This window comes from Hyaena hyaena, unplaced genomic scaffold (assembly GCF_003009895.1).
Source record: "Hyaena hyaena isolate Hyena2069 unplaced genomic scaffold, ASM300989v1 scaffold_35, whole genome shotgun sequence".
NCBI classification, from domain to species: domain Eukaryota; kingdom Metazoa; phylum Chordata; class Mammalia; order Carnivora; family Hyaenidae; genus Hyaena; species Hyaena hyaena.
The window spans coordinates 3,814,449-3,840,045 of record NW_024080667.1 but is presented as its reverse complement, the minus strand read 5'-3'; the positions used below and the strand labels follow the sequence as shown (position 1 = coordinate 3,840,045).

At 56.0% G+C, this 25,597-nt stretch overlaps 1 protein-coding gene across 1 annotated transcript in view; it reads right to left on the bottom strand.

Moving 5' to 3' along the window:
• Window positions 1–994: 994 nt before the first annotated feature.
• The window catches only part of IGSF21 (immunoglobin superfamily member 21), a 239,627-nt gene continuing 215,024 nt past the window's right edge, over window positions 995–25,597 (bottom strand). Inside the window, exons 5-10 of the mRNA XM_039229042.1 lie at window positions 13,683–13,798; window positions 10,303–10,777; window positions 2,979–3,064; window positions 2,429–2,621; window positions 1,989–2,027; window positions 995–1,225 (exon numbers count right to left, since the gene is read on the bottom strand). Coding sequence (XP_039084973.1) covers window positions 1,152–1,225; window positions 1,989–2,027; window positions 2,429–2,621; window positions 2,979–3,064; window positions 10,303–10,777; window positions 13,683–13,798 — 983 coding nt within the window. The 3' untranslated portion in view covers window positions 995–1,151. The remainder of the gene's footprint in view (window positions 1,226–1,988; window positions 2,028–2,428; window positions 2,622–2,978; window positions 3,065–10,302; window positions 10,778–13,682; window positions 13,799–25,597) is intronic.

Below are 25,597 nucleotides of genomic sequence, written 5' to 3'. Positions count from 1 at the left end.
CCGCAGAGACCCTCCGGCCCTCCCCTCCCCCACCCTGGCGAGTCCAGAGGCTGCATGTTGCGATTAGTGTAGCTACAAGATGGAAGAGGGCCGCCCCAACCTGCCTTGGGCCTTTCATGACCCCAAATAGATTGCTATTATGCTAAGCCAGTGAGACTCTGGGGTCGCTGTGCTATTGCAGCATGGCCAGCCCTATGCAGGCTAACAGTCCTCTGCAGGGTCTCCCAGTGACTCCCAGTCTTGGCTGCAGCTCAGAGGGGCCAACCCCAACCCTCCCCAGGGACTCTCAGGCCTTCCCTCTGAGCTAATAGCTGACTGGCACAAGGAATCTTCTCGTGGTTGAGTAGAAAGTTCTGGAAACTCTACCACTGGCTTTTGCGTGACTGTGATCGACATTGGCCCTGGCCGGGTGACTTCCTTTGGCTAAAGAAGCGTTTGTAGACATGACAGGCCGATGCTTTGCCTCGGCCTTGGGGTTTGGGTTGCTCCTTGAGCTTTAATGAGCCGCCGTAAGAGCATCAAATATCAGAGGGCCACTGACCTGGGCCCAGAACAAACACCTATGCAGGAGGCCTGAGCCCGACCACAGCCGAGAGCCCAGCCCAGTCGGCCTGTCGTCTGAAGCAAAGCTGCCCAGCTGAGCTCAGACTAGATCAGTGGATTGGCTTCATCCTCAACATGAGCATAATCATAAATGCGTGTTATTGGATACCATTGGGGTTGGGCTGGTTTCTTATGAAGCATCATTGTGGCAACAGCTGACTATTGCACTCAGTCCCAAAGAGCCTTCGGTTTCCTAGGAGACTCTGGCCACTTCTCACATCTGGTTGCATGGACCGAGACAATAAGCCGCACCTCCGCTCCTCCTCCTGGAAGGCGCATGGCTTCCATCCCCTCTGTCGCCCCCTCCCTGGGGCCTGTCCTGACACGGGGTGCCAGGGCATGCCAGCCGCTGCTATAGAACAAAAGAAGAATTCAGAGCTGCAGACCGAGGTGGGGAAAATTGTTTTGTTTTAATTAAACTGATTGAAGAAGCCAAGACACGGACAGAAAGAGACTGAGAACAGATTGGAAATAGTTTAGAAAAGAAAAGAAAACCGATCGCGGAGATGTCAGTGCGGGGTGGAGCGGCGGGAGCGGCGGCCGAGCCTTCACGTCAGCTCCAGGACCACTGTCAGGGTGAGCACCAAGGTGAGCCGGACGCCAGCAGGGCCAGAAGCGGAACCTGTGTCGAGGCGGCAGGGAGCGGGGTCAGGGTCAAGGTCAGGGCCACGGACCCCCGATGGGCGGGGCAGGTGCGGCCCAGGGATGGAGGAGCTTCAAAGTTCCCCAGCAAAGTCTGGATTCAGCAACAGAATGCTGTGGGTTCCTATCGCAGCTTTGTCCCCCCTCCCACCAAACTGTGCATGACCCCTTCGCTGCCCCAGGCTTGCTGGACTGAGCTCAGGCTCCCTCGTGCCCACTGGGACCAGCCAGTGGGGACCAGGGGTGGGGGCCTCCGTTGTGAAATGTGAGATTGGCCCAGTGTGGGGAGGAAGGGGCCGGGGGCCCGGGGAGCGGTGTTTGGGTCCTGTGGGCTGGTGCTCAGGTTGGGCAGCAGTTCAGGGAGGGCAGTATAAACGCCTCCAGCTGAGGCACCTGAATGTGCTCCCCACTGCCCCGTGGAGTGGTCCCGAGCCCGGGGGCACAAGCCCATGGCCAAGCTCCGTGAGCTAAGAGAACTAGAGTCATTGTGGATGGTGGTGAGGGGGGCCGCTGGGTCCCTGGAAATCCCCACTGGCTGATCTGGGGTGCTGAGTCCCCATTAGTGCCTCAGCCCCCATTCCCGACCACCCTCAACCCAGACTCTGTTGGCCTAGAGGACAGTCACCCGCCTGCGGCTTGAGGGAAAGGCCAGGGTGTACGAACGGGCCGCTGGGGAGACAGGGCTGCCCAGAAGCTTGTAGATCCTTGTTTTTTAACAAGAAGCTCTGAGGGTGAGCACGTACCATTGGAGTCCTCCGTTCCTCTTGGAATATTTGGGTTTTCTGTTGCAAAGAACAGGAAGAGAACCGGATCGGGGTGACATTCAGAACTCCGTAAAGGACCGCCCCCCCCCACCCCCCAGCTCGTATCCGGCATCTGCCCCGCGGTATCACGTGCGCGCTCTCGGGGCAGCCCAGAGCCCCTGTGGGTAGGTGGTGTTAGCTCTGTTTTATAGATGGAGAAACTGAGAGAGGTTAAGTAGCTTGCGTACGGCTGCCCGGCTAGGCAGTGGTGGACCTGGGATTTGGATCTGGTTTTAGGCACCAACCTCCAGTGCCTCTGAGTGGGGCCTCCTGGCAGGGAAGCTCAGGGGCCCCGGGGCCCTCGCTACCCCTCGTCCTTGGGAAGCTCCGGCCAGGGCCACCCCGGGTAGTCCCCCCCACGGCCGGTCAGGGCAGCGTACCAAACACGATGAGCCGGGTGTGCGTGTCGGTGGAGCCCAGGGGGTTCTGGGCCGTGCAGCGGTACATGGAGCCGTTGAGCTCGGCCGGGACCCGCTCCAGCACCAGCTCCTTCCCGTCAAACTCGGTGCTGCCATCCAGGAGGCGGCTTCCCACCCGCGTCCACGTGAACATGGGCTCCGGGAAGACTTCGTTCTGTGGGTCAGGGTGGAGGGGGCGGGGATCTGGGTCACAGGAGGACTCACCCTGCCAGGGCGGGAAGGGGTCCGAGGCACAGCCTGGCCGGGGCTGGAACCGCACTGCCACGTGACGGGTTGGGGGTGGCTCCCTGGAACCCCAGCCGGAGAAGGACCCCAGGACCCCATGAGCTGTGTCTGCTCTGGGTTCTGGATGGGAGAGCAAAGAGCTTGCCATTCCTCAGCAGAGGCCCTTCGCCACGTGGCGGGGCAGGGGGACCGAGGTCAAGGGGGGGGGTCCTGGAGGAATACCAGTGACCCCTGGTGGCCCTACCGCGTCCCCACCGCCCCTCCAGATGCTCAGAGAGAGGCCGACCTGAAATCCATGGACCAGAATCCTCACTGTGTCCCCGACCCGCGCTCTGCTGGGTGTCATCATGATTTTGGGTCCTTTGGGAGCAACTGTGGGGAGAGGAAGGCTGGATCAGAGAGGCACACGCATGTATGGGGCAGGGGAGACTGAGCGAGGGAAGGAGGCACTGGGAAAATGGAAGAGAAAGTTCCAGCCCAGCTGTGAGCATCCTTGGGGGGAGCCGCCCTGAGCCGGGAGCCCCAATGAGGCCCATTCGTTCACCCACCCCTGTGTCCAGGCGCACTCAGGCCCCGAGCCCCTGAGACCCACCAGACCCTGAGACCTAGGGATTCAACTGTGTGCGGAACATGATCTCTGCCCTGTGTGTGATCAGGGTCAGGACAGAGAAGCCCGGTGGATGGTGGAGGTGGGGACGCCCCAAAAGAAGTCCACCCCAGAAACGACTCAGCTGTGAGTGACAGGAAGCCTGTTCCAGCAGCCGTGACCACTTGGTGCAGCACAAACTCCACCTGCACTAAACCCTCATGAGGCAGAGCTCTGGCATTATCATCCCCTGCAAGGCTGGGCTAACTAGGCCCAGAGAGGGCAAGTGACTCGCCAAAGGTCACACAGTGAGTAGGAGCCAGGACAAGACTCAGGTGTCTCCCCCTTCTGACCCGAGCCTCCTTCTACTAGGTAATCTGCCCAGTGGGGTTTTTCTGGAATCCCTAGTTGGAGGTATGGGGGGTAGACAGGTGTGTGGGGGACCATCTCCACCCATGGGCCTTTGTCCTTCCTGCCTCTTTTCCTCACCTCTTGTATCACTTCTTTCAAGGGCCTTTATATTGTGAGCTTGGGGACAAAGACGCCCAGGGCCTTGCTGTCCTGCACACAGGGAAAGTCAGGTCTGGGGGAGCCACTGGGACCTCTGAGCCTGTCCCCTCCGGATCAGATTGGGAAACCGAGGTGCACGGGGAACAAAGGGGCTCATCCAAGGTCACCCACGGGGTTAATTTCCCATGTTTCCTGGGGCTCTTTCCCTCAGACTCATTCAGCCATTCAACAGGCAACCCGTGAGCCACTCCCGTGCCAGGCTCCGAGCGGCACTGGTGGCCCGCGGCCCGAACGAGTCAGGTGCCTGCTGGCTGGGGCTCACACTGTAGTCGGGCACACCTTCCCCGCACACACAAGTGCACAAATGGGAGACCATTACGCAGATGCTCGCACGGAGGGCAAGTGCAGGCCAGAGTCTCCTCCAAGGAGGTGACATTTCAGCTGAGACACGAAACTCATGCGGAAGGTTCCGGGAGGAGGGAAGAGCCAGGGCCTGTGGGCACGGAGGCCGAAGGTCAGGGGCCCTGGGGGAGAGGCTTCCCTAGCTGGAGGGAGGCCTCAGGGCTTTGATTAGAGTGCCTCGCTCTGTGCCTTCTCTGTGAACATCTTCCAGGGCGTGACAGCAGGAGAAAAGCCGTGTCCTAGGCGCTGGGGCTGGCCTGGGCTCTCCCCCACCCGCCCCTGCCTCCTCCCCAGCCTCTCCTTCCCACTCAGCTCTCCAAGTGGAAATCAGAGCAGCCGGCAGATGTGGGTGATCTCCCTGGCACTGCCAAGTTCATTCGCTGAGAAGGAGATGAGAAGATGATTAATTAAACCACGAGCCCGGCCTCTGAAGTGCCACATGGGGTGGAGGGAAGCGTGGGTGGGAGGAGTGGATGCCTCCTCCAGGCAGGCCAGAAGGGAGGGAGGCCAGGGCGGATTCTGGTCTGGTGTGCATGCCCTTGGGCGAGTCACTGCACCTAGCTTCCCCCAGGTGCATGATGGGAACAATGAGATCAGCCCCACCTGCCCCGCTCGCCGCCCCCCCCCTGGCTCCCCCCATTTATGCTTGTTGGGAGGTGGTGGGCGGGAGGGCTGCTGTTTGCAGAGAGCCTACCCCATGCCAGGCGATGTGCGACCTCCCAGATTGACCTCCCAACCTTCCAGATTGTCCCAGTAAGGAAACCCAGGCCTGGGCAAATAGTCCCCCCCACCTCGCCCCTTTATTAACCCTCGAGGGCTGTGAAGTCCGGAGGCAGCCAGCAGAGGGCGCACAAGGGCGCCCCTGCCTGGAGAATTGGGAACCCCTTTCCTGTGGACTCCTCGCCGCCCTGGGTGCTAGATAGAGGCCCACCTAGTCCTTCAGACGGAGGGTGGGCCTCGTGAGTGAGGCGGGAGGGAACCTCACATGCACTAGACTCCCTAAAAGGCCCATCACGCCCACCCTTACGGAGCTTATGAGGCCGGGTTGCATGAAACCCGTTTTGCAGGCAATATGCCTGGCGCTCGTGGGCTGCTTGAGGTCACACAGCAAGTAAGTGGCCGGAGCAGAGGGCTCGGTGGGTCTTCAGAGGGAAGCCCGGAGGCCAGGGGCGGTGGGGAGGGGGAGGGTGCGGTCTTGTACTGGGGCAGCCGGATTCTCCCTGGCTGCCTGAGCTGCTGGTTCCCAGAGGCTGCTGTGTGGGGCTAACCTGGGAGACAGCGGGGTGGGGTGGGGGGGGGGGAACAGGTGAGGGGTCTGCTCTGCCCTCACTCTGGGCTCCATCCTGGCAGCTGCTGACCAATGAACGTCTTGACGGCAGATGGGGCTCTGCCCCCACTGTCACTGCCGCCTCCAATGTTGCTTCCACAGGCCAGGCCAGCTGCTATCACCCTCTCCACTCACACCCCCACGACAGCCACCAGAAGCTCCTGACAGTCAAATCCATTCCCCCCCCCCCCCCACCCCGCCCTCACTTGCTCCTAGAACATAGCACGGAGAGTCTTCTCTGGACCCCTGGGCTTTCCCTGCTCTCCACCCCTGGATACACAGAAGGAGCAGGGGTCCAGGCACCCAGGATTGGGGCCTTGCCTTCTGCCCTCTGACAGCATGACTTGGATGTGTCAGTTCAACTTGTCGGGCCTCAGTGTCCTTACCTGTAAGTGGGGGAGACTAGGTTACTACACTATCTGAGGAGTTGCTCTGAAAATAATAATGGAGGACAGATAGGAGACTCTAACATGAAATGTAAAGTGGCATGCATCTGTCCAGGGGAGTACAAACGATCCTGATTATATAGGCTGCCCTCCTTATCTCTCCTGAAGATTCCATTGCAAGAACAGCCTTGGGAAATCTCATGAAAAACCTCCTCTAGGTTTCCCCCCCAGGAATTCTGGGTATTCACTAAAACTTCCATCCATCCATCCATCCATCCATCCACACACCTACCCACAAACTTGCCATTCCACTCACCCACTCATTCATTCATCTGCTGTATACATCTAGTTCTTTATGGTACACCTAAACTTTGTTGATTACTGTGCTGGGCAATGCTGGGGCTATAACGATGAATATAACAGTAGCTGATATTTACTGAGTGCTTACTCTGTCACTATGCTAAGCACTGGATATGTGCTGCCTTATTTAATCTTCACCCAGAAAAGTATGAATTAATTCTTAAACAGGTGCTTACTGAGTAATATGTTAGGGATTGTTCTGAGCCTTGCACCATGTGAACAAGGCAGGTAGAGACTCTGTCCACACGGAATTTAAATTCCAGTGAGGGGTCCAGGGAATAAGGAAACACATAATATACCTGCAGGTTGAGCGAAATGTGATGCCAGAGAACAAAGTGAGGTAAGGAGCTGATGGGGCCAGGAGGGAGAGGCTGTTTAAGATATGGTGTTCAAGGAAGGACCTTCTGAGTAGAAGATCTGAACAGAGGCCTTAGTGACAGAGGGCTTAAGAATACCTGGGGCAAGATTATTCTAGGCAGAAAGGAAAGCCAGCGCAAAGTCAGAGATGGGTCCGGGCTGGGTGCATTCACAGAAGAGTGAAGCAGACCTGTGGCTGGAGCAGATAGAACAGAGGGGAGTAACGGATGGACACCACTGGGATTTGGTTTTAAATATAATGGCAGTCGTGCAGGGAAATGCACTCTTCAGAAGAACACAACTTGACGAATCCTAATGTGAACACCTGCATAGCCACCGTCCCAATCAAACTCTAGAACATCGTCATCCCTCCGGAAGGTTCCTTTATGCCTCCTTCCACCACCCTCCATAGGTAAACACTGTTCTGACTTCTATCACTGGAGGCTTTTGTTAAACGTTCTAGAAGTTTATCGTACAAATGGAATCATGCAGTGTGTACCCCGTGCTGTCTGGCATGTTTCACACGGTATAATGCTCTTGAGCTCTGTCCATATGGTTGTGTATCACAGGAGTTCATTTGTATTGATGAGAAGTCGTTCATTGTATGACTATACCGCAGTTTTGTTCGCCCATCTTCCTAATTCCAGACGTTCAGGTTACTTATGGTTTTTATTGTTGTTATCGTGAACATTCATGTCTAAATGTTTGTGGACGTAACATTTCCATTTGTCTTGGATAAACACTTAGGAGTGAAGTTACTAGGTCATAAAGTAAGAGTGTTTTCATCTTGGAAAGCAAGTGCTAATTGTCCAAGATGGTGCCACTGTCTTCTATTTGCACCAGCGATGCATGAAGGCTCTGGTGGTTCTTTGTCCTTGTCAACATTTGACATCACCAGTTCTTTCAACGTTAGTGATTCTATTGCTGGTGCAACGGTACCTCCCTGAGGTCCTAGTGTTAATTTTCCTGACAATTAATGACATTATAAACGGTTTAATATGCATATTGGCCATTTGTATGTATTCTTTTTTTTTTTAATTGAGTTGTCTTACCATTCATGATCTGTAGTAGTTCTTTATATATTCTGCATACAAATCCTTTGTCATAAATCTGTATTGAGAGTATTTTCTCTCTGCCTGTCTATCTTCCTGAAGGTGCCTTCTTATGAGCAGAAGCTTTGAATTTTGATTCAGTCTAACTTACCAATTTTCAATTTTTCATTTGGTGCCTTTGTGACCTTTAAAAAAAAACTCCTTGCCTACCTCAGCGTCACAAAGCTGGATTCCTGTGTGTTGCTTTAGAAGCTTTATGATGTTGCATTTCATATTTAGGCCTGTGATTCATTTCAAATTAATTCTTGAGTGTATGTGAGGTAGGGGACTGGGGTCATTTTGCCCTTAAGCTTCTCCAGTTGCTCAAGGCTGTCTGTTAAAAAGACTTCTCTTTCCCCATTCAGCAGCCTTGGGGCCTTTGTCAAAAATCAATGGACTCTCTCTATGTGGGTCTATTTCTGGATTCTGTTCTGTTTTATTCATCTATTTGTCTACCATTGGAGGGGCTGGGGTGGGTGTGTGTATGTGTCAGGGTCTCATTTATATTTTAAGTAGCTCAATCAGGACGAAGAGCAGAGGTGGATGAGAGCGGGAGCAGAAAGACCAGTCTGGAGGATGCGAAATCCAGGTGGGGACTGGGTGGCCAGAGAGGAAGCCACCAGAAGGGGCAGACGTGGGGGTAGGTCCTGAGGCTGAGCTACCGGGGCTTGATGCTGCCTTAGATGCGGAGCATGAGGGAAGAGCGAGAAAAGCGGGTGACTCCGAGGGCTCAAGCTCCATTAATGGGAAGAACATAGTTGCCATCTACCCAGATGGATTTTGGGACCACTGGGCATCTGTCTTCTTGTGGGGAGCAGAGTCTGAGCCAGGGAGGACACCCGACGGAGGGAGGAGCAGCGATCATGGCAGGCATGCTGATCCTCGTTGGCCTGACCTTCAAAGCCCTGATCCGATGATTGGATTCTGTGCCCTGAGGTCACCTGCCCATCCACTCCCTCGGGACCCTCCAGCGCCTGGTGCTCTCCACGGGCCCCGGCCCCGGCAGGTGAGCAATAGAGCACAGAGGTGAAGAATGTGGGCCTGGGGTCGGACCTGGTTGGCTGACCTACGGAGAGCGACTCCAAGCCTGACTCCAGTCACTAATGACAACGTCTCTTGCTCCTCATAGGCTCACTGCCCAGGCGCAAGGAGAACTTGTAAGGAAATCACCTTGCAGAGAGCCTGCCTCCTGATAGTTATGCGGTTACAATTATTCTCCCCATTCAACACGTCAGAAAACTGAGGCTCAGGGACCTGAGGCCCGAGATTGCACTAACAGACAGCAGCCAAGATTGGATGGGAAGCCAGGCCAGGGGTCTCTGTCATCCCCCCGATTTGGCGCCTGTGTCTTGGCAGCCCTGCTGGGTCGCCCACTCCCCACTTCCCTGGGGTGCACACACACGCCCGTGCGTGCCCCCTGCCTGCGATCGGGCTTTGCCCTTGCTCTGATGAGGAGGGGTGGGGTACACGCCACCGTGGCTCCAGTCAAGGGAACCGGCTGGGATCAGGGACGGGGCAGGCAAGTCTTTTTTTTTTTTTTTTTTTTTTTAAATGTTTTATTTATTTCTAGGAGAGAGAGAGAGACAGCGTGAGCAGGGGAGGGTCAGAGAGAGAGAGGGAGTCACAGACTCTGAAACAGGCTCCAGGCTCTGAGCTGGCAGTCAGCACAGAGCCCGACGTGGGGCTCGAACCCACGAACCGCGAGATCATGACCTAAGCGAAAGTCGGACGCTTAACCGACTAAGCCACCCAGGCGCCCCGGGGCAGGCAAGTCTTTAATCTGGCTTGGGGTGCGGGTGGGCAAGGGGGCGGGGTGGCCGGGGGCAGCCCCCTCGTCACTGTGAAGTGAGCCCTGAGCTGCTCGCTCACCTTTCCGGCTGCTCTTTCCTGGTCTCGGTGGGGGTGGGGCAGGGCACCATCCCAGGGAAGCTGTGGTTTGGGCAAGAGGGGCAGGGGACGGCTTTCCTGGGGGACGCAGCCCAGTGAGGGGCTGGGGCTGCTCTCCCCGCCTGGAGCACGTCGTATCCTGAGGTCTGAATTCGACACAGAACAATGGGAAGCGCAGAGGGTCCAGAGAGGGTGGTAGTGGGCAGGCTGTGGGTTGATGAGGTCCCAGCACCGAGCACAGGGCCTGGCTGTAGGGGGTGCTCCTGAGGTCTCTAAGCAGGGACAAGCAAGAGTCAGGGGCAGATGCCGTGACAATGGGTGCGTGATGAGGCTCGACGAGAGGCAAGGAGCAGGACTCTGGGGCCACACCATCCACCTTTGATCCTCTTCTGCGTAATTACGTGTTCGGCAAACTTCTCCGACTCTCCATATTTCTGATACTGATTGCCCAAATTCCCCTGATTTCTAGCGTTCCTGACCCGTCCAGCAAGCTCCTCTGACCTTCTGTAACCTCCCACATTCCCCAGTCCAGCTCAGCAAACCTCCTTAGGAACCGGGCTCTGATCTCTGTGCCTGCCCCTGACGCCCGTCTGCCCCGCCTCCTCCCCACGTCCCTGGCGGCCCGCAACCCAAGGACCCAATTCCGAGGCTCCCCACCACCCAGCCCTGCAGGGGGCCTGAGAGCGGCACCCGTCACATCTTACCCAGCGTGACCTCTGCCTGCATGGGCATCGACAGTGCTGGGTGCTTGACCTCACAGCTGAAGAGGGCGTCGTTGTCCATCTGCGGGTTGAGCGTCCAGGTGAGCAGGGCACGGACCTCCACGGTGCCGTCACTGCCCGGCGAGTGGCTGTGGCGCAGGAAGTAGATGGGCTCAGCGCTGTGGACCCAGCGCGGGAACTCGCGGCTCACCACCGTCTCTGGGATGTTCTCGGTGGTCGGCTGGAGGAGGATGCCGGGATCTGGGGTGAGGCCGCGGGCGGGGCGCTCTGTGTAGGGATGCCCGCCCCGGTTCTCGGTGTCCAGCAGGGACAATGACCTCTGCATCTTGGTGTCATCCAGGTCGCGGTGCAGGAGGCTGCGGAAAGGCCTGCTGTCCTGGAAGGGGCCAGAGCTTGCCTCCAGCGGCTCCGACAGGGGCACTGCGTCGATGGGTTCTCCGTCTCGTTTGAAATAAACCTGAGATTACAAGGAGGGGGCGCGAAAGATTTCAGGACCTGCGAGTGGGATCTCGGAGGCACTGGCCACTTCTCCCAGGGCCTCCTCCTCCTTCCGGATGGATTCTCCCTCATTCCTTTCCCTCCAGCACCCCAAGTACTCTGAGCCAGCTCAGGTCAAGGGGGACACACAGCCCCTAGTGGCAGAGGCTGAGCCCACCTCCGTCTTTACCAGCAGGAGAGCCTCTTTGAGCCCGTTTCCTTACCTGTAAGGGGGAATAAGGCCTGTCGGATGCTTAAATGAAACAATGTACTGAAATAGGGGCCCAGGGTGCAGCCACCTGGGCTGCGAGGGAGAGGTCTGTGCCCACCTGGGGGCAGCATGTGGGTGAGGCAGAAGGTGGGCGGGCACCCGAGAGTAAGTGAGCCACCCGAAGAAGAATGAAGAGGAAGGGATCTCCGCGGGCACATTTTGGAGGTTTGTAACCGGAAGGAAGGAAACAGGTGCATGTGTGGGAGGGAGCGAAGCGTGGGGATGGGGCGAAAGCAAACGTCTTCTCGCTTTTTCTGCTAATGGGGAATCCAAATTTTGAGAGGCGGCATTTAATGTAGTTTGCTGTCTTTTATTTTGGTACATGCGCCCAGAGGCCTGTGGGGATTGGGTGTATTTTTTAATAAATCAGATAAATAAATCGATGGGAGACAGGGAGAGAGGAGGGCAGGAAGCAGCTTTCTCAGGATGCTGGTGTAGGGGAGGGGAGGGAGGAGGATGTGGGGGAGGAGAGGAGGGAGGCTGTGGGGAGAGGGGGAGGCAGGGGAGGGGGGGGATGAAATGTGGGACCCAGAGAATCTGTCAGAGTTTATAGCTCCAGCGAAGGATCTCGTATGCACATAATAGCCTGCTTTGGGTTTTTCTTTCTTTCTTTCTTTTGAAAAGTGCTTCAAAAGCAGGTTTGTAATTTATACCAAAGAATTCTTTTAAGTTCTGATGTCCCAGGCAAACGTAAGATGCCTGGAATGTGGGGAATTAAGGATCGTGTGTGTGTGTGTGTGTGTGTGTGTGTGTGTGTGTGTGTGTGTAGAGAAAGAGAGAAAGAAATGTCTTTTACATATATATATGAATATTGGATATTTTACTGCCATATCTTAAATGGCAGGAGCAGGCAGGGGTGGGGGCCGGAGTCTTCCCACAGCCCCAGGGCGGTGAGGAGACTTTGTGTCCTCTGGAAAGGAAGTTGTTCTTTGGAAAAGAAGACCAGTTTGTCTGATTTTCGAGAGGCCAGACCTCTTTACTGGCTCCAAAGGGGGAAACTTGGGGATCATTTCCTGCTCTCACCAATCGCTGGGTTGAAGTTGCCTTTTTATCTGTCTGTCTCCTTGGGCCTATGAGGTATGGGTGCAGGGAGATGGGCCTTACCAAAGGCTCATCTCAGCACCCCTGTCTCCTGCCCCACCTAAGTGCACCTGCTTACTACCCACCCATTCCTGTGCGCACCTGCCCGCTGCCCCCCCGTGCCTGTGTGCACCTGCCCGCTGCCCACCTGTGCCTGTGCACACCTGCCTGCTGTACACCCGTGCCTGTGTACACCTGCCCAGTGCCCACCCGTGCCTGTGCACACATGCCCACTGCCCACACGTGCCTGTGCGCACCTGCCCGCTGCCCACCCGTGCCTGTGCGCACCTGCCCACTGCCCACCTGTGCCTGTGTACACCTGCCTAGTGCCCACCTGTGCTTGTGTACACCTGCCCGCTGCCCCACCTGTGCCTGTGTACACCTGTTTACTGCCCAACCTGTGCCTGTGTGCACCTGCCCACTGCCCTGTATTGGGTTTCTCTGCACCTGTTGGCTGCCCTGTCCTGAGAAGCTAGGTTTATCTGGGCCTAGGTCCTGGGGTGAGACTGGCATTGGTCCCCAGGTAACCCCAACGCATCATGCCTGTGAGACAGTCAGGGTCTGGAATACCTTGTCTCCCCACCTTGAACTCTAACCCTACCTATCCTCCACTCCAGCCCCAGCCCCTCACTAATCCTAGTGATAACATGAAACTCACAGGGTCAAGAGTATTATATAGTTATCTTGGAGGGAGCCTTAACAGTATGTAGCTCATGGGTTCCACACAGCTGCTTCAGGGGTCGATAAGGGCATCTTGACCTTCCTTCAGTCTTAAACGTTTTATACACGGGACTTTGTGTATTTCATTTAGACCAAACAGGTCCCATTGCTTCTAAAAAAAAAAAAACTGAAAATTTTAGTGTTGTCCACTCCTTAAGCCTCCTTGCAGAAACTGAGAAGCAGAGGGGAATCTTTCTGGTTCAGGGCAGGGCAGGGGCTAGAACCCAGTTTTCCGTGTTAGTGGCCACAACAAGTCATGAGCTGGGCTGGCAGACTTTAAAGCACTTAGGCTGGGCCGGAGTTGGTCCAAAAGGGATTCTGTCTCTTACCTTCCTTCTGTCCTTCTTCCCTCCCTCCCTCCACAGTGGATTTGGAGCTGGAGGGCATGAACTTGAGTCCCACATCCATCAAGAACATTGTGGGTGACTCTGGACACATCCCTTCCCCTCTCTGGGCCCCGTTTGTCTCCATCCTGCTCAATACGTGGGGCAGGGCTATGCTTGATCCCGGGCTTCCCTAAGGACCCACGGCGCAGTTCTGGGACCCCAGGGTCCAGGAAGTGAGGTTGTCTGGGCTGGGATCTTGGGAGCAAGACAGACACATGACGCCTGGGCGAGTCAGATGAGTAGATGGCGTCAGACCGAGGCAGATGGCTCAGAGCTAACTTATGGGGCCCCCGCCCCCTCCCCTTTATTCTGCAGAGTGGACACCACGTGACACCCTGTGGGCCAACCAGCGAGACTAGCCACAGAGCCACAGAGCAGGGCGGCCCGGCAAGGACTGAGGAGGAAGCGGGCACTCCAGACATACTCACCACGGGCGCTGGTTTCCCTCCGGACACAATGCAGACCAGCGTGAAGTTCTGGGCTTGGTAGCGGCTGAAGGGGGCGGGCATGTCCGCGGCCACCACTTCGATGGAGGTGGGGGGGGCTGCCCAAGAGGAAAGCACAGCAGGACAAAGGTTTAATGGAAGATTCAGGAAGAGATCACGGATGGCCTAAGCTGGGCCAGGTCCCAGGCTGGGTGCTGGGAGCATGAAGGGGAGGGGCGGTGCATGACTCCGGAAGGTGCGGCCGGCATCAACCATGGTCAGAACGATGTCCCTGCTGGGCACACAGATGCGGGCTCTGCCTCATGGGGCCCATAGCCTGCTGGGGAAGGAGGCGGGCATTAATCAAGAGACCATACAATTAAACGTGCGAAGCGCATCAGATACCAGGAGATATATCAGGTGTAAAGGGGCCCCTGCCCACGTATGAGGAAGTGATGCCGTGCTGTGACCTGAGGAGGCAACAGAAGGTGAAGGACAAGTGTGGCACGTGGAGGGAACAGCACATGTAAAGGTCTGGAGCATGTCAGCCAAGGGTAGGTGACGGCGGGAGGGAGGCCACGGAGGGGGAGGGCAAGGAGCTGGCGAGGGGGGGCGGAGGCGGTGCCCAGGGAGCCTGAGAGGTGTGCAGGGCGCCAGGCAGACCCACTGACGGCAAGTTACCGCTTGCAGAGATGTGCTGGGGCCGGTTCCTACCAGCTCAGGAGCCCCAGATGTGCCGTTTTCAGGACTGCTCTGGTGGCCTGAAATCGGCCACAATAGGCAGCTTTGCACCACGGAAACTGGCCGCCGCCACAAATCAGGGCTTTTTGTGTGTTCTCTTCTCTGCCCCAGCCCCCAGAGGGGGGTTCCCAGCATCACTGGTTATGAGTTTTCTTCTTTGTCCTGAGAGCAGTGGGGAGCCATTGAAGGTTTAAAGCAAGAGAGGCGACGTGATCAGAGTTGCATTTTGGAGGCCGAAAACACAGAGTGTGACCCAGGCTAGACAGGCTGTCCCTTTAGGGTGAGGTCAAGATGCAGGGTGAGGGCAATAGAGAGTGGGTGACTTGGAGAGATATTTAGAGCCAAGAGCTGCCTCCTTCCTTTCTTTCCAGAAGTTGGCGTAGTTTGGCTGGTCCCGCCTCCCCCTGGCTCTCTGTGCTCTGCTCACCGGCCACCACTGGCTGGTGTGACAAAGCCAGGGCTCCTGGGCACTGTGGGGTATTGGAAAGGACACACGTGGAGTCATTGGGAACTCCTGGGTCCAAATCCCAGCCAGGTCACCAAACCTTCATGTCCTGGGGCAAGATACCAAAGCTCTGAGCCTTAGTTCCCCAATCCTCTAAATGGTTATAAAACTCGGCAGATGTATGTGAGGAAGGGTCAGCAACTAAATGTGAGAGGGCTTAGCACATGGTAGCACATGCTATTCTTTCTAAAATATTTTTTTTAAATATTTATTTTTGAGAGAGAAATCGAGAGAGCAGGGGAGGGGTAGAGAGAGAGACACACAGAATCCAAGGCAGGCTCCGGTTTCTGAGCTGTCAGCACAGAGCCTGACGTGGGACTCGAACTCATGAACCACGAGGTCATGACCTGAGCCGAAGCTGGACGCTTAACTGACTGAGCCACCCAGGCACCCCAGGAATCTGCTATCCTTAGGATTCCCATTATTATTTCCCCAGCCCCCTTGCTTTCAGTAGGACGTGAGCCAGGATTTGAGAACTTCACTGAGGAAGGCTGTCCATTTTGTTCAACAGCCTTGGGTCAAGTGCGGGTGGGTGGGGGTGGCTTGATGAAAATGAAGAGCCGCGAGCCTTTCCTTCCTGCAGGGGGTTTTCACCCCAGTTAAGTTTAATTAAGCTCAACAAACATTTCCTGACACCTACTAGGTGCCGGGCATGGCGCCAGGCGCCCGCTGTAGGCGCCCTGTGATAAAACAGACACAGAGACGAGAGGTGCTCACAGGCTGGGGGGTGGGGGTGACAGCCGCCTGGCAACTCTATTTTAAGGCCTCGTGAAAGGAAGCCAGGTATGAGCCATTCGTTCGTTCAGGCAGCCACCACGTGCTGTGCTATTGGCAAGGGAAGCGGAATGAACAGGAAACAATGGGAGAACAATGGATGCAGAATTGTAATTAAGTGTAAGATTGTATAAAGCAGATGGTAAGTGGGGTAGGAATTCGGAGAGGGGAAACATACACCGGAACACTTCAATTACCCAGAAGCCCCAGGTTCTGCGATCGAGCTTTTCTAAGACTCCAGGGAAACACCGGAGGCCCCACAGCAAGAACCAAGGATGGAGCCGGGAGCTGTGCTCAGCCCTCAGTGTGGGTGAGTTCATTTACTCCTCCCCATCCGTGTGTCTTTATTCCCATTTTACAGATGGGAAATGGAAGAGGTGCAGGGAACCGCCCGGGGTTCACAGAGTCGGGATCTGAATCTGAGCACCCCGACTCCAGAGCCCCAGCTCTGACGGGAGGCTCTGTGCCACCTTGGTCTGTGGGAAGAAGAAAAGAGAGCTCGTTTCTCTTGGTGCCTTGAGCCCCAAGCGTATACACATCTGAGCCACGAGGAACACTCGTGTCCCCGGCACATCTCAGCTTTCAGGGATGCCTTGAAATCCAGGTCCCTTGGGAGCTGTCCTGCGGGTGACTCTACTTACCTCGGCTACCCCGGAGATGAAGGGACCATGCCAATTAGCTAGAGCTCTGGCATAAAACTCTGCCACCGCTCGTGGTGGTATGTGTGCAGAGGTTAAGGGTACCCTCCAAGAATCCTCCAGGCTCAGAAATGGCAGGAGGCACCTTCGATATCACTCATTCTTTCTCACTTTCGTTGACACCCTTAGAACCTTCCTTGATTAGGCTGCTTTGAGGAGCAGATGAGGTGATACCTACGAGATGCCCGGTGATTTGGTCTAGCAGTTTTCATTATTTTTTGCATTGCTCGTATCAGGAGGTAGGACAGGACAGTGGTTAAAACTGCGGGCTGTAAATCAGGCTACCTAGAGTTCAAATACCAGTGGTACTGCTTACTGGCCGTGTGACCTTGGGAAGTTACCTGACCTCTCTGAACCTCAATTTCCTCCTCCACAAAATGGGATTACAGGGTACCTGTGATGATTCAGTGAAATAGTGCCTGAAAGGTGTTTTGAAAGTGCACCCTGTACACGTCACTTGCATTTATTAGCAGGATTAGTTACTAACATTCTTTCTGGAGGCTCCTTGCTACTGGGCAGGAGAATTAAAAGTCTCTGCCTTTGAGGGCATTCACAGGTTAGTGAGAAGACCAGGAGATGCCATGGACTGGCACCTTCCAAAGCAGAAGTCACCCCATGTGGCTGTTGCGCACTTGAAATGTGGCGGTTTTGAGTCTCTGTGCACCGTTAAGTGTAAAATACACACTGAAATTGGAAACCATTTTAAAAAGAATGTCAAAGTTATCACTAATATTTTATATTGGTTATCTGTTGCAACTATATTTGGGCTTTATTGGACTTAATATATTATTAAAATTAATTCACCTTGAAATACTTTTCTCAATGTGGTGGTTAGAAAACTTATAATTACAGGGGCGCCTGGGTGACTCAGTCAGTTAAGCGTCTGACTTCAGCTCAGGTCATGATCTCGGTTCGTGGGTTTGAGCCCCACATCGGGCTCTGTGCTGACAGCTCGGAGCCTGGAGCCTGTTTTGGATTCTGTGTCTCCCTCTCTCTCTGTCCCTCCTCTGCTCACACTCCGTCTCTCTCAAAAATAAACATAAAAAAATTAAAAAGGAGAAGAAAACTTATAATTACATACGGAGCTTGCATGATGTCCAGCTGGTGTTGGACATCACTGGTCTAGACCTTCCATTTTACAGGTAAGCAAACTGAGGTCAGAGAGGGGAGATTTGCCTACAGTTACATTTTAAGTCAGTGGCAGAGCCTAGCCTGGCACCCAGGACTTCCAAATCCCGGCCAGCGTTCTTTGCAGAGCATGGGCACCCCGACCCAAAACACACACGCGCGTGCACGCACACACACGCACCTCTGTGCTCGCACACATCCCCATTCCAGAGATCTGCACACACGTCACGCACACCGCCCACGCAGGCCCTGATTGGGAGATGTGTTCCTGTCCCTCGTTATATTTCTGAGCAGGTGTTAGCAATGTGTACAGTTAATCAAGCTCATAAAACAATAACAGATTTCAGCTGTGTGGACCCTGACACGGCAGAGCGGCTAATATCAGTGTGGACAGCCCAGGCTCCCCACACTCTCCCATCAACATATTCCTCAGTCACTGTGTCCTAAGAAAATGTCACTCTGCATCTCGCCTCCTGTCTCCTGGTGGAGGGCTCCGAGGGTGGGCAGTCAGCGGGCCGTCTACACCCGGGAGGCCCTGGCTGCTTACCGATGCTTCCTCCACGCATCACATCACCCTCTCCCCCTCACTCCTCCCCTTCCTGTCTTTCTGCAAGGACTCCTTCCCCAGCTGGATCTTCGTCCCCGCCCCCCTCTCCACCCCCACCCCTTGTCCACTCCCTTCCCCTTCCCATCCTCCCCTCAGCACTCATTTCTGTCTCCACTCCTTCCCAAACCCGAACCCCATCTCCACGCTCATCTCCACACTTGTCCCTCTTAACAATCTCTGACCAAGGTCAAAGCAAGCAGCCTCCCATGTGCCCCGTGCCTGGGATCGATCCCCTGGCCCTGAGAGCAGTGTCTGGTCAAAGGCAGACGGCCGGCCGCAGGCACGAGCATAAATTCCACGCAGCTTCCTGGGCAAGACTAATCCCGAGTTCCAAGCTGGCTCTGGGACCAGCGGGTTAAAGCAGGCTGCCCGGCTGTGACCACATGGCATAGAATGGTCCGGAATCCACCGAGACCCCCGGCTCAGCAGCATCTCCCTGACTCTTCTGTGACGGTGTCTGGTGCACCCACCAGGAGTGTCTCACTCCTGTGGATCCTAAGGGTGCTTCTCCAGAGGTGTCTGTGCTGGTGCTCTCGGGGGGAGGGGGAGGGGGGAGCACCCACCTGCACCATTTACCCTGAAGGAGGCTCCTCAGGTGAAGAGGCACCGAGCAGGCATATTCGGGTTGGATGAATGTAGCGGTGGAGGTAGTAAGAGCCTGGATACGGGCAGAGCTTCAGGATTTAGAAGCCACTTGCGGACACCTTAGCACACGGCGGACCCTGGGCAGTAGGAAGCCCGTCGGCTCTACATGTCCGGGGTCACACAGAGACCACCACCACAAAACCCCCCTGAACCCCCTGTCCCCGGGTCAAGCCAGTCAATGTCCTGGTTTTGTTTGACTTTGTCTTAAGCACAGAGGATTGCTGCTGGAGGTTTCTTGGACCGATTCTGTACAGCATGGGGAAAGGTAAAGTGGCTGCCCGTCCGTCTCAGCGGCCCCCACAGCCGACCTCTGCTGCCTCTGGTCCACGGCCATCCAGGGAGACAGGGGATTCAGTTATTTTACCCTTGACAGTTAACATCGACACAGCTAAGTAATGGTCGGGTGATCAGTTTTATGAAATTAACTCTGAAATATTGCCTGTCTTTATCTTGAAAGCAGAACTTTGTTTTGGTCATCGTAACTCACTTTGGGGCTGATGTGATCGTTCTCTGCTCTGTAAATCATCTTGCGGCCTTTGAAATCTGGGAACACAAACCTGTCCTTATACCAACCCCAGCAGGCCTGTGTCTAACTGCATCTTCTAGAGTTCAGCTCCCTCCCCGCCCGTGGGGTCCTCTCCAGCTCCTGCTGGGGTCCCGGCTCTGAGAGGGAGTCACACCAAGGGTCCAGTGCAGGCCCTGCTGCCAACATCGCATGGGCCCACGGGCAAGTCAACTGACCCACCGGGTGTCAGTTTTCCCATCTATAAAATGGGCTCAATAAAACATACCCTGCCAACGTTTCTGCTTCCTGGACTTTTGAGAGGAGGAGCAAACGAGAAAAGGGACATAAACCTTCTATAAGCTGCACAAGCATTAGACATTACCCCTTTTATGGCCCACACCCCTCCCTGAGCTGAGAGAATTTCTTTCCCTTCCAGGAGTGGCCATTGTCTGGAGGAAGGGCTAATCTCTCCGGTTCCCTGGCTACCACTGTGTGACAGTGCTGAGCACAGCCCTGTTCTGAATGTCATGTATCATAGGGTGGTAATCAATTAGATGTGGGGAGGGGTGGGGGAGGAAAAAGACAAGTTCAAAATTATATTATTTGCAAAAAATCCATTCTTTGTTCTCAGCATGCCTGCTCTATTGACTGCCTTCCCTTCAATCAGCAACCAGTCATTATACCGTATTTCAAGGAAAAAGAAAGCCACCCTCTTAATATCAAAGTGTCCGTGCATGAATATAAATGTCCCTGCACGTTCTGTATTTTTAATTTCGTCCTTTTTTTGGGGTGGGGGTGGAGGGCTCCCATCTCAGTTTCTTTCCATCCTCTCCACCGGTTTCTCTGGCTTCTACAAGACGCCGCTCGAAGGAGCACCTCCTCCAGGCAGCCACCCTGGTTCACACTGAGCCGCCCAAGCTTCCTTCTGCACCTCGCTGACCTGCTCGGTGCCTGGCACAAAGGGACTCCTCTGCTGGTTAACTCTGCCCCATCCGTGAGGGCTGGCCTTAGGTACTGACCCCTAGGCAGCCTTCTAGAACCATGCCGGACCCTGTTAGGGCTTATCCTCTGGACTCCTGGAGCACTGCCCCCTTGTCATTCTCACAGGTGCCTGTCATTCTGTCCCATTTCTCCAGGAGACCGTGCTCCCTGAAGTCTGGAGCTTTGTCTTTTGTCTACCTAACCTCGGAGCCAGTGCAGGCCTGCGGCACAGGAGTTCAAGTTCAATTCCTGTCTCGTTCCTTCCTTCCTTCGTTTCTCCCAGCCCAGGCAAGCACACAGCCTGTTTGTGGAAGGGACCTCACGAGACCCTGGAATGCTGTGGGCCCTGCCCTGCTTTGACCAAGGCCACCTTCCCCGCCACCATGCTCCAAACATGCTAAGAATTTGGGGTGAGGTCAATGAACACCCCAAGCTCCTTCTGACCCCGGGGGCCTCTGCATATGTTGCCGCCTTCCACTCAGCTGTTTGCACGGCTGAGTCTTCTTCATCTCTCAAGTGTGGGCTCAATTGTCACCTCCCAATCTAAGCTGGGTCCCCCATTTATTCTCTGTCACAGCACACTGCCATTTCTTCTCAAAACACATCATTATGCTCAGTTCGTTCATATATCGGTTTGTATCTGGCCTTTTTCTCTGACCCCCCCCCCCCCCCCCCCCCCCCCCCCCCCCCCCCCCCCCCCCCCCCCCCCCCCCCCCCCCCCCCCCCGCAGAATGCAAGCACCGTGAGGTGCTTCTTGTCTGTGGTCATGTCCCAAGGTCACACGTCCCAAGGGCCGGACACACAAGGATTTGCTCAACAAACATTTGTCGAAAGAATGAATGAATGAATGAATGAACGAACGGGTTGGGGGAGGAGCCCCTCCCAGCCCCATTTGGAAGGGCTGAAGTCTCTGGCCCCACCCAAGGCCCTCCCCCCTGGCAGAAACCTAAGGAAGAGGCAGACCCCGCCAGAAGGAGGGGGATCCCAGCAGGAAAAGGAGAGGGGAAAAGCACAACTCTCTGGTTTATGGGAAAATTAAATATTGAACTGAGTAGTAATAGCAGCCAAGGGAAAAAAAAAGACCTAACAAAGAGCCACCGACGGTGACAAGGCAGATAAACTCCGCGTCTGTGCTTCCAATGGGCTGGAGGGGGGGGGCGGGGGGGCTCTTTTGTGTGGCGGCTCTTCAGCCCCGCCCACGGCCCCCTCCACCTTGACTGTGGGTAGACACCTGCCCTGACGCAACTGATGGATGGGGTCTAGCTCATTGCCAGTGTGGGTGGGCACTGCCCGGGACCCTTCCTGCCCAGACACGGGGGCCTTTCTGAGCAGACGGGGTCACGAGGGACCTGCCCGCAGCATAATCCATGGCCCCCTCCCCTGGCCCGCAGCACCCGCTCACCTGCCTCGCCCCGCCCCCGACAGCTGCCGTGCTTCCTCAGCACAGATAAAATTAACAGCCCCAATTGGAGTGCTCTGGCTGACTGCTCTGGGGGAGCAGGGGGGCGGGGGGTGCAGCATGTGAGGCGGAGACTCGGTGAGGCTGGGAAGAGCAGGATCCAACTCGGGTTACCGCTGATGGAGAATAAAATCCTGCACGCGCGCGGGCACACACGCTCGAAGGGGTTGGGTGGGGGGGCAGGCCATAGATTCTAGTGTTGGATCTGGACTCGTGCTCTGGTGCAGAACCATCCACGACATGCTTAACCCGGAGGCTCTCAGAGCGTGTGCCCTGGACCGGCAGCATCAGCCGAACCCGGAACTTGTAAACTGCAAATTCCTGAGCCCCCTGCCAGACCCGCTGAAACAGAACCCCGAGGCTGGGTGGGGTTCGGGCATCCGGGTTTGAAGAAGCCTTCCAGGAGATTCTAATGCAAGTTCAGGGTGAGAACCTGACTGCATTAGACTCTTTCGAGCCCCGGTCTGCTCATCTCTAAGGGGTAATAAGACCCACTGGGTGGGGGTGTTCTGTCCACAGTAGGTGCTCAGTGAACAGGGACAATTATCATTGGCTGGAACAGCAAGACCCAGGGGGAATTCGAGAACCTCTATTCGGCTCTTCGTGGCCCCAGCAGCCAGGGCAAGGGTAGAACTCTCTGAAGACTCCGGCTCCTTGAGCAGAGTCAAAGGACCTCAAATTCCCAAAGTCCCACCCGGCAAGCCTTGATTGGCCGGTCATCAATGTTCCCCATCTTTTTGATTGGCTTCCTAGGCCGCCAGTTCCATTGGACCCTCCCCCTGCCTGGGGTCTCCTGGCTGGCGGCAGCCTGCCCAGCGGCCTCGCTGCAGTTGCTGTGAGAGCCACGCCATTGTCGTTTATGTGGCAATAGAGCAAATGTGTTCAGGCCCATGATAGGTGCCATTTCCGCAGAGATGAAATCTATGGGGTGTGACATGAATCCGTTTTAAATAGCAGCAAGGCTGGCTATTTGGAGGATGTTTTCAATGTATCCCAGAGGTATATATTACACACATGGGCGATTTCACCAGGTGCCATATTTGCAGCTATATGAAAAACGCCTGCAGAAGCCTCGGGAAGCCTGGGGAGGTCCTGGCTGGTGGGGAAACACATTCAAGATCTGGCCAGGGGTGGCTCACACCCAGCTCAAGTTCTTTCTGCTCAAGTTCAAGTTCATCTTGCTTTGTGGTTTTTCTCCCCCACCCCCACACTCACCAGAGAGCAGAGAACAAGCGTGGGGACCTCTGTTTCCCCCCGAGAAAAACCTGTCTTTTCCAGCAGAACTGAGCCCCCAAGCACCGGGGCCTTTGTGTTCTGGGGCTCAGAATAGGGCTGACCCTTGGCCTTATCCACCCAGGCCTGGGGCGCCTGGCCTGAGGTCACCATCCTCCTTAGGCACATGCTAGCTTCCTGGCCTCTGTGCTGATGGGGACTGAAGACCATAGCAGGTGCACCCCCAGCCAAGCTCCCAGCAGGGTGCCAACTCAGCGGCCCCAGTTTGGAGCCCCTTCTTCCAGCGGATTTCCCAGGGGCCTCTGCGCCCGAGACTTCCTGTTCTCTCAGCACCTCGGGACTGACTTCCCGAGTCAGGTAAATCATTCTCGCCACTTGCTTCTCATAAAGCAAGTTCGGGGCAGGGGAGACAAGGTGAGAGAGGAGGGGGGAGCCATGGAGAAGGGGCATTTGGTGGGATGGGGACTGTGCATTTTTTCTCCCCGACATTTTGCGATAAGACGTTCAAATAACTGAACAACGAACACGCCTGCACTCACTGCCCGGGTCTTGGATGAACTTTACCTGCACCTGCTTTGTCGCACATCCATCGGATTGTGTCTTTTTAAAGAGCTCGGTGAGGCAGAGTCACGCTTCATTCCCAATGGGATCAGTTTTTGGCCGGGATGGAGGGGCTCAATTTGGGGAGGGGGGTGTCTCAGAGATCCAGCACGTGCTCGTGGCCTCGCCAGGGCCCCATGGGCGGGGCCTTGGCCCCCTATTCATCTCTGACCCCTCTAACCTCATCCCTCACCAGGTTCCTTCCCACCTTGGTTCTCTCACCTGTAAAACAGGGATTGTCACAGTCCCTAGTCACAAGTGCTGGTACCTAGTCACAGTACCTGGGAGTCACCGGGCCATCGTGAGGATGAGCTAAGCTCATGTTTGTGACGCTTGCAGGATGCCTGGCACTGGTGAGACCATACTCCCACCGCCAACCTCTGTCGCTGACCTGGACCAGCGGCTGGCCTTTGCCTACACCACTCACTCTGGCCACTGGCCTGAGAGGCCCTCAGCCTGCTGACTGGGAGGCCGTGGGCGAGGAGGGCACAGGGCCATTCTCAGCGAGTGTGCGATGGGCTGATGTTTGCAGGGGTGACTGGGGAGAGGATTTGCTCAGTGCATAATCCTGCACCCGGACATGGGGGCCCACAGGGTCCCCAGGCACACAGTGGGTGGGGGCGTGGCGTGGGGAGGGCACTTGACCATCGTCTCCACTCACCCGTGGACACTCTTGGGGACAGGTTCCACACTGAATGCTTTGATGCACATCCCAGGAAGTAGGGATCATCATCTCCTTTTATAGGGACAAAAACTGAGGTTTTCCAAGGCAGTGTGGTCCGCCATGGGCCAGTCGGCAAGGACCGAGGCTGGCTTTCGTGCCGAGGCTGGCTTAAGCCCTCCGCTCAGGCTCACGGCCCTGAGCGCCCCGCCTGGCGCCGCGCCTCACATGCCATGGGCTTTCCCTCGGGGCATCCGTCTGCTCTGCGATGTCGGATGGGCTGGACTAGGTCCCTGCGGAAGTCTGCGGCTCAGATCCGGACAGAAGCTATAGCAGGGAGGGTCTGCAACTGGAGAGGAGGAGACAGTGCTGACCGGCTGCGTGTGAGGCAGTGGGACTGGGCGGCAGAGCAAGGCCAGCCCCTCCCTGATGGGGTCCTCAGGACTTGGGGTCTCTCCTCTGATGGGCCTGGGTCTGTGGGAGAATCAGCCGGGAGCCATCAATCCCAGTGATACCTTCTCTGCCCCAACTCCTGCTCTCAAACCCCAGGCCCATGTGGCTCCCGTGGCCGCCCCGGACACACGCCCCTGGGGTCAGGGCCCTGCTCTGGCCTCTCCCCTCGCCTGCGGCCGCGCCTGGTGGACGGAGGGCAGGCAGGGCCGGCCTGACATGGCAGAAGAGCCCTTCCCCACCTCCCATTGCTCCCACTGGCACCGGGCACAGCGGTGGTGGCCTTTTCTGGGCTCGGGGACCAAGCTGCTGTGTCCTTTCCCTGCCACCCAGTAGCTGGGTGACCTCGGCAGGCCCCTTACCCCCACTGTGCCTGTTTCCTCACCATCACATGGGGATCATTGAATTATGCGACAGGGTGTTTCCGTAAGGTATTTAGACCCTGGCATGGCGCCTGCAGGCACCGAATAGATGTCAGCCACTGTCACGACTGCCCCCTCCTTACCCGGGCCTCGGGGCCTGCCACACAGCAGTCTTCCCCACTTGCCAGGCTTTCCTGCCCCCACACCATCGCCTACAGGGCTCCTTCTGCCTCAAATGCCCCTGTCTTGTCTGCCCCCAGCCAGCGAGGCCCAGCTGTATACCACCTCCTCCATGAAGCCTTCCTGATTCCTCCTCCTGGAGGAGACCCTCTCCCTGGGCACTCCCGCAGCTTGCAACCTAGCCCTCCCCCGTTACCTTTACTTTCCTTCTGCAGGATTCTGGAAACCTGTGCTCTTCTCTGTCTCCCCTATTCTCCGGGGACTCCTTCAGGGACTCTGCCCCGGATGCAGAGACGGGGGCTGAGAGTCTCCATTTGTCACTCACTCACCATGGGATCTTGAGGGGCCTTGGGCTCCTTGTCTTTGAAATGGGGGTACGGACAACCGCT